This window comes from Poecilia formosa, unplaced genomic scaffold, assembly GCF_000485575.1.
Source record: "Poecilia formosa unplaced genomic scaffold, Poecilia_formosa-5.1.2 Scaffold213, whole genome shotgun sequence".
NCBI lineage: Eukaryota > Metazoa > Chordata > Actinopteri > Cyprinodontiformes > Poeciliidae > Poecilia > Poecilia formosa.
In genome coordinates, this window is record NW_006800152.1 from 179,518 (window position 1) to 187,247 (window position 7,730).

At 38.9% G+C, this 7,730-nt stretch overlaps 1 protein-coding gene and 1 non-coding gene across 2 annotated transcripts; one reads left to right on the forward strand and one right to left on the reverse strand.

Moving 5' to 3' along the window:
• Positions 1–170: 170 nt before the first annotated feature.
• mep1a.1 (meprin A, alpha (PABA peptide hydrolase), tandem duplicate 1) lies at positions 171–6,609 on the reverse strand. The gene is made up of 14 exons (XM_007567737.2): positions 5,890–6,609; positions 5,782–5,806; positions 5,644–5,688; positions 5,526–5,566; positions 5,285–5,360; positions 4,424–4,541; positions 3,520–3,695; positions 3,211–3,432; positions 2,965–3,111; positions 2,665–2,880; positions 1,198–1,659; positions 526–702; positions 370–442; positions 171–290 (listed from the first exon to the last, which is right to left on the reverse strand). Exons 1-13 carry the CDS (start codon positions 5,941–5,943, stop codon positions 393–395), a joined length of 1,809 nt encoding a protein of 602 aa, XP_007567799.1. The 5' UTR covers positions 5,944–6,609; the 3' UTR covers positions 171–290; positions 370–392.
• An 872-nt stretch (positions 6,610–7,481) lies between these two features.
• On the forward strand, positions 7,482–7,563 carry trnas-gcu (transfer RNA serine (anticodon GCU)). Its single transcript has one exon. It is a non-coding gene; the product is annotated as a tRNA-Ser (tRNA).
• Positions 7,564–7,730: the final 167 nt, after the last annotated feature.

The following is a 7,730-nucleotide window of genomic DNA, read 5'->3' on the forward strand; positions in this document are numbered from 1 at the left end:
GTACTTTGCGTAGGTATTTGTTAAGACCCCTAGGGTCTTCTTTTTTTTTCTTTTTTTTTTTGCTGAACCACAAAAGCATCAAATCTATTAAACACATTTTTTCTTTAAGATACATATTCCTAAGTGACTCAAAACAAATGTATCAAATCTTTATGGAACACCAAACCACATTCTTGTTTAAGGCTTTTATTGACATTTCTTAATGCATTGTAATATCTTCTAATACATCTTGTGCCGTCATCTTCACAGATGTTTCTTCTCATTCCAGCTCCATGTACTCCAATTAAGTGCTTCAAAAACAAAAACAAACATTTCACAATGTTTGTTGGTGGAACATTAAATAAAATAATACAGTTTGTAATTACTTACCAGTTTGTTGTGTTATAAAATCCTTAGTCATGCGACACAATAGGAACTTCTGTTTTGATGAGTGATGTTATGTCTATAGAGAAGGAAAAATTTTGTTTGCATTGTGGGAGAATTAGATCTCAAACTTTTATTGATTGAGTCAAAAAAAAAACTAACCTTCAAAATCAGCAAAGATGATGAGGTCATCATCTTTGAGGTAATTGCGCCGCCTGAGGTCAAAGTACTTGATGAAGTTCCTCCATCCCCGTGATGTGCCTCGGTAGCACTGACAGGAGGAGTCATACTTGCCGACCTTGGAGGGATTATCCCACAAATACTGTCCATCTGATGATACTAAAAGCAACAAGAACAGAAACACAGTGAGGAACAGGATTCCACACCTTGAATGATGATGTAGAACAGCCTGTGTTAGACAGGTAACTAACATTACCGATGAAAGCAGGTATAAAGATCAATGTTAAAAAAATTTTGTCAAAGTAAATTCTGTCTCCCAAAGTGGCATCCAGTTACTGCTAGCAAATTAAGTTTACACCCAAGCTGCCATTGGTCTGTCTTCATCTTGCTCTCTTCTCCTCGCCCTGAAATCCCATGGTAGCATGGTGTACCTCTGCAACAGCTAATGTGGGAAATGACAACATAGATGTTGTCCACCTGGCGTTAGGTTAAATTGATATAAGTAGTAAGTTTGGTGTTGTTTCTATTAGGCGGTTCCTTTGATGAAGTAAAATCACAGGGTGAGTACATCTTACATTGGAATTCCATCATTTTTGCTGTGGTTTTTACTGTCATGTTGGTCCTTTTTCCCTCAGGGCAAAGAGACGTACTCACTCGTCATATCAGTGGTGAGGCTGCGAGCAGAAGACATCCTTTGCAGAATATCTGGGTCTTGGTCCATCACCACCAAGGTGGCTTGTCGGTTGACAGCTGGCCACTTCATCACAGCATCGTTCTCCCCACTGGTCAGGTGGAAGTAGAGCCCTACATAGTTCCCAGTGTAATCACTGTAACTGCTCAGTGGCATGATACGTATGCCGTAACCGTAGCCTTCGCGGCTGTAGAAGCGAGGGCTGTCAAGAACAGTGTCGACATTAGCCGTTTCCATGATCTTGGAGAAGTTACGGATTGTCCACACAGCGTTTGGGCAGTGTGTCTCCGTCAGGCTGATGTCGTCGATGTAGATGCCTCCAGTGGAAGAGGTGGGGTCTCCGCGCGTGGCTTGGAAAGCATAGCGAAACTTAACGTCTATCTCCAATGGAACATGGGCAATCTTCCAAGAGTGTTCAGAATCGGCTGGATAGAAAGCAAAGGTTAATGTTTAAGAAATAGCATAGTAACAAGGTTAATTTAAAGACATTGTTCAATATTGAGCAAGAAGTTCTGATCAGGAAAAATTCTTCCACATTTACTACTTCAAATGTAAACACTATTTTGGGGAAGGCACTAAACATGGCTCATAAGTATTATTGTGGGTTTTTTCCTGCAACAATGTGAAAAATATACTTTTATCTGTAAATAGATTTTTACTCTTGACCCAGAAAGACATTAGCTTGATATGCCAAAATAAAAAGGGAAATAACTGTTTGGTCTTGTGCTGTTAGCTTAACCTAAATAGCAATTTATAGAAGTTGTTACCATGATCAGCCATCACGCATTGACAAATTCAGTTTTAGAATTTGTCAATGTGTGCAAGCCAGCATTAACAATTCGCCTAATTTAGCATAAAGTCTAATGGCAGCTGGAAGGGAAAATCTGTCTTAAACAGTTGATAAAAATCCATATCTGAAAGTTTACCTTTTAAGTCATTAGTGTTGATTACTCAAAATAGGAATGTGAGAAAAAAGTATTACATGTTAAATTTATTTATCAGCCTGTAATTGATGTATATCTTGTAGAAAACTTTACATACAGTGGACTTCCACCTATTTTTAGATTTTTCTGTAGAACATAACTCCAAATTATTTGCAGAGAATTTGCCTGTTCTTAAATTTTTTTGTAGAGCACATCTAAATTATTTGAAAGAAAATGCAGTTTGGGGAACAGAGATACCTAGGCCCAGTAACACTTGACACGCTTTAGGCTCCTGGAATGTTACGGCAGCCAAAAGGTAGGTGTTGTTCCATCAGGATAGCCTATTTGAGAGTTTTTAAAAATATCTTAATTTGAATACTATATTTATTCACTTGTGCACCTGTTTCACTGTGGCTCATACTGTCTGCATGCAAATCGGATTAGATAAGCTTCAATGAATTTCAAGGAAAAACTCCTGTTAGCGACTCTGAAACTTGTCCCGTTTACCATAGAAGGTATGTATTTTCCTCATTTTGCGGACAGTGCCGGTGCCGTCGTCTATCTTGGCCCATACAACTAGCTTGTCTTGGGCGCTTCCAGTCATCTTGTAGAAGAACTGCAGACACTGGAGCTTCCTTTTGGGGTAAAAGGTTCGGGATTCTAGTAGAGCAGACTGCAGAGGGTCTCCGGTCCGGGTGTTGAAGTACATGAAGTATCCTGCATCTGGAGATAAGTGAAAGGGGAGTCTTTTAAAAGTCTGAACTTCAGTTTTGTTGGGTTTTAGAAGTGAACTTCTTCAACTCTGACCTCTGCACCTTCCCAGGAGCGTATGATCCTCATCCCCTGCACTGCTCTTCAAATGGACCCAGTCAGCATCGTCATTAGAAGACTGGATCATCCCACAGATGCTTGCATACTCAAAGGAACACTGATCCAGAAGGGTGAGAGGCCCAGCTATGGTAAAAGAGAGGGGCAACTTCAATGTTTATTTCTGGGAATTTATATTTCTAGCTAGAAAGTCCATAAGAAGCTGACTTTGCAAAATATACATACAGCAGTTATACATCCGGTTGAGCCTCAGGGTGTCCATCTTGCTAAAGTCAAGGTATTGGCCGATGATGTTGTAGAACTCTGGGATTTTGGTGGTGATTGTGGGAATGGATTCATTCTTGTTGAAGGAGAAGGGTCGGTAATGCATAACAGATTCATAGTCATACGCCGTGTTTTGATCGGTGATGAAGTCATCGTTGTATTTGTTGAAGTTGTGCTCAAGTCCTGCAGAGGATTTTATCTTTACGTCAAACAACTGAAAAACATTCAAACTATCATTTCATTCTTCACATATTCAGGTGCCGGAGGTACCTGGTGTCACCTGGTCCAGCCAAATGTCAACATAGTCATCTCTGTCTGTACGAGACTGTTCATGGTAAAATCCCAGAGCGTGCAGCAGCTCGTGTTCAATCACAGCCTTATGGTCACAGCCTGTTCCCAAAGATAAGATCTGACCATTCTGCTGGTCGCCAACGCTTGAGAAGCACCTGACAGGAGAGGGAGCTGGTTAAAGGCAGAATGTCCCATCAATACAAGTCACTCCAGTGATGTTTGTTTCTGCGTTTCCATTGGCCATACAGTTGCGCAAATTGGAATTACGAAAATAAATTAGCTTAATGGAAACACGTTTTCTAATAAAAAGTTTTGATGTGGTTTTGTTTAGCCACATGGCTCGAAATTTGTTTGTTGTTGGGTTTTTTTTGCTAAACTAATGGAAACACTTTTTTTCGTGTCACGCAAATCACTTGATCAATGATCCGATGCTGATGAAAGACGAAAAAGATGACAGGAAGTGGCAGGAGGATGATGGGGCGCTATGGTTTTTCTATGACTTAGCATGTGAACAAACGTATTTATGTGTGACTTCTTATTCAACGGAAACACCACAATTTCGAAATTGTGGGGTTTTTTTAACATTAGCGGGATATTGACAAAGTTTTGCACACAAAACTACAAACTACTGTCACAGTACGATGAAAAGGGTGTTGCTTGTGGACTGATGTGATAAAATTGTGAATTTTTGAAAGGTATGTGCCCCATTGCATCTTATTTAAAACTAACCCATTTGAAAAGAACATATTAGGTTTTCATGGAACAGTTCAGAATGCTTATACCATTTTGACAGATTTGACAATTGCAAAAAATTGTCAAAACTTCTGGATATAGCTCGATATTTTGGACATGGAGTGAACAGAAAAGACAGTTACTGCTTTACCCTCCCCTCTTCTCAAACTTGATGTAAGTTTTCTCTCCCTCATACGGCTTGAAGTCAACACAAGACTTGAGACGATACATCTCGAACGCCTGGTGGACGCAACCTTTAGCATTCAGATCTGAACAAAAGAAAAAGGAACTGACAGGATGATCAAGTACAATGTGAACAACAAACATCTCAGGAATAATTAATGGTCTTTATTGTCACTCACAGGCTCTAAAGATATTGATAGATGTTTCAGAGCTGCTAATGTATTGGTTTAAATTCTCAGTCAACATGGACAATTCATTTCCAGGTCTTTAAAATAATAATAATAATAATATATATAATTAAAGTAATTTTGTTTTCATCTTGTTTTCAACATCTTTATTCCATGAGGGAACTAAACAGTCGCACAGCATGACAGAACCCTCACCATGCTCTATTATGGGTTTTAAACTTAGTTCTCTAGGACTTATCTCACTGTGTTTCCTACCAATTGATTTGTAAATAACAGGTTTTATTTTAGAAACTAGTGTTTCATTTAACCTACTTTTCTCTCTCTGCCCCATTTTTTCTGGATTTGTTCAAAGGTTCAGTCACTGAAACTCTGGAAGTTAAACTTAGCTGAAGCAATTTAAATTACTTTAAATGATGCGTGGTACTGCATCCAAAGTAAATCCCATGTAAATTTCCCTTTGCTCTACATTGTAAGCTATCAGTTGACTTAATATTTCATTCAGCAATATTTAAATGTTAACCTACTTTTACAGCATTTATTTCTCTGGAATTTATCAATTCTGTTCTTTGAACTCAATCAACTACTCATATGTTTGAATACAATCATTCAGTGAGAGTATCCTCCGCTTTATATGAGCTCACCTAAATCATCCCCAAGAATGTAAGGGATTGGAAATTTCCACCTATATCTTTGGTTGACCAGGGCATTCTTTTCTTTCTGCAACATAAAGTTACTTAAGTAAAACACCCAATCAAAAAACACACTATTATCTCAAAGAGATGTTGCCCTTTAGTCTCTAAGGAGTACAAGGCCTAACAGCTCTCAATAATTACTGACATTGACGTGATTTAGCAAAAGAAAAATCGTCTGGTTCCAACTTACAGGAAGCAAAATGTCTCCCTCAAAGAGGTCAGCATCAGAATCTGCAGCAAAAGTGACCACGATTCAACGTCTTTGTTTTAAAGTTAATGTTATGAAGTCAAGCACTGTCACTGCTTACCAATGTTTAGGATGGGGTTCTCATCTTCGCCATTCTCGTACACCTCTGCAATACATACACATGGGTTTGTTACCTGACAAATTGTATCTTATTGTTATAAAAAAAATCATAATAGAAATTTTCTCCCATTTTACGTACCGTGTACTTCACTGAAACGCGGTATCTGAACAAAGCAAATCCAGTAAAAGTGAGTGCAATTAAAACCAGTAACACTCACTATGAATTCTGTATATATTCAGTACTTACGGTGAAGGATGTAGTCAAAACCACAAGCCCCAGCAGAAAGAGTCCTCTCTCCATTGTGATAGAAAGTGTGTGTGACTAAATGTTGCTGCTGGTTTAAGTGTGCCCTCCAATGTGTTCGAAGGGGATCAGGTTTATGGTGATGAACCAAAGGACTTTGACTCACGCTGTTACTGATTGTTACAGCAAGTAGTTCTCACATGTGCACCTGCTTGTTTGTTGTTGAACTGTATCTGATAGGGTATTATCTAATCTAACTGCTAGCATCTTATATTGTGCGCTAATGTTAACTAGCAACATAAATCCAGATGACTAAGAAGACTATGAGATATTCCACAGTGAATTTCAAAAACACAAAACACCAGCTGACTGTAAATCCTGGTGAAGTTTCCTAGGAGTGTTTAAGTTTGTTTAGATTCAGCAGATTTCGATTGGCGAGTTTACAAGAAACTTATACCAGGTGACTATGGCTTAAAAGTGAAAAAGGACAGATATTTGATTAGAAGATTGTATTAAATGACTGGAAAACTAGTGGTTCCTATATTCACTTTTTGACTCGACAGCCTTTTAATTTAGGTGAAAGAAGGAAGTAAAGAGCCCAATACACCGGGAATTTCTAGAGGCCTTGAATTCCTCTATATCTTTCAGAAGGGCATTTTTGTTGATTTCAGAAACAGAACAGAATGTCTGGTCATTTAAATAAACATGAAAAGCAGTTTTGATTTCTTTCAAATGGTGAAATTGTTTAACAGTTGTTTTTTCTTTCAATTTGATAAATATAAATTCATAGTTTGAGGGGTTTTTTTCTTTTGCAAATTGAAAGCACAGTTGACAGACCTACCCTCACAGGGACAGGGATAAGGAAACGCTCTACACTCCACGGCCAATTAAATGTACAAAAACAAAAGCTTCTCTGCGTTCAAAGGCAACCGGCTAAAATTGTGAGGTCATTGCAACAAGCGTTAACTTACATCCAGCAAATGTATAATAACAGAAGCAGAAGATGTGTGTTCCTTCAAAGTTCCGGGAAATCGGAACTTTGAAATTACGATTTCCCAGTCAAAAAGTGAACTGGAACGCATTCCGAAGTCGGACTTCCTACTTGAAAAGAGGGAGCAACTCCGACTACCCTAGTTCTGATTTGTAACGTCGACTTTCATTTCAGTAAGCTGATGGAAACACGTTTTATTAAAAGAAAAGCTTGTCTAAAATTAATTAGGCTACTAGCGCTTGCGACTCTAAATTGAAGAAATTAAAAGCGGTGTCTGCTGATCGAAAAACAAAGCTTAAAATGATGGTTTTAAAAGGTATTGCGAACAGTGTCCACTATGGAACTGGAAGGCTGTCAAACCCAGCTCAGAGTTTTGACTTCAGAGGCAAACGAAACGCAGGTAAAAGCTGGGTCCGGACCAGCCTAGCATTACCACAGTAGACTAGAATGCTAGCCTCTCCTCCCAGCTACATCTGGCCTAGCTGCAACAAAATGCAGCGTTTTTTTTAGGTTCAGTCAGTAAAAATTAAATGTAACGACGCAGAAAGGCAGTTTGGGGTCTGAATACTCAACACCCTAAATGTTATGCATACGTTGCCAGGAGGACGAGGTGGCCGAGTGGTTAAGGCGATGGACTGCTAATCCATTGTGCTCTGCACGCGTGGGTTCGAATCCCATCCTCGTCGCATTCAAGTAACTTTTTCTTTTTTTAGCCCAAATCGAAATAAATTTTTTCCTGAGGAGATTGTTACAACCACTAGGGAGAGAACTAAAACATGCAGGATGCGAGGACCGACTTTGGACACCCCTGCTTTAGAAAAATCAGCCTATGGTTTTCTAGAGAACCAGGAAG

What these genes read in the sequence shown, in the direction of transcription:
- mep1a.1 (XM_007567737.2), bottom strand. Translation starts at nt 5,943, where the DNA reads ATGGAGAGAGGACTCTTTCTGCTGGGGCTTGTGGTTTTGACTACATCC. An exon ending in GCTGGACCAGGTGACACCAG is followed by an intron (nt 3,433 to 3,519) that starts GTACCTCCGGCA and finishes AATCCTCTGCAG; the next exon opens with GACTTGAGCACAACTTCAAC. An exon ending in CAACCGGATGTATAACTGCT is followed by an intron (nt 3,112 to 3,210) that starts GTATGTATATTT and finishes CTTTTACCATAG; the next exon opens with CTGGGCCTCTCACCCTTCTG.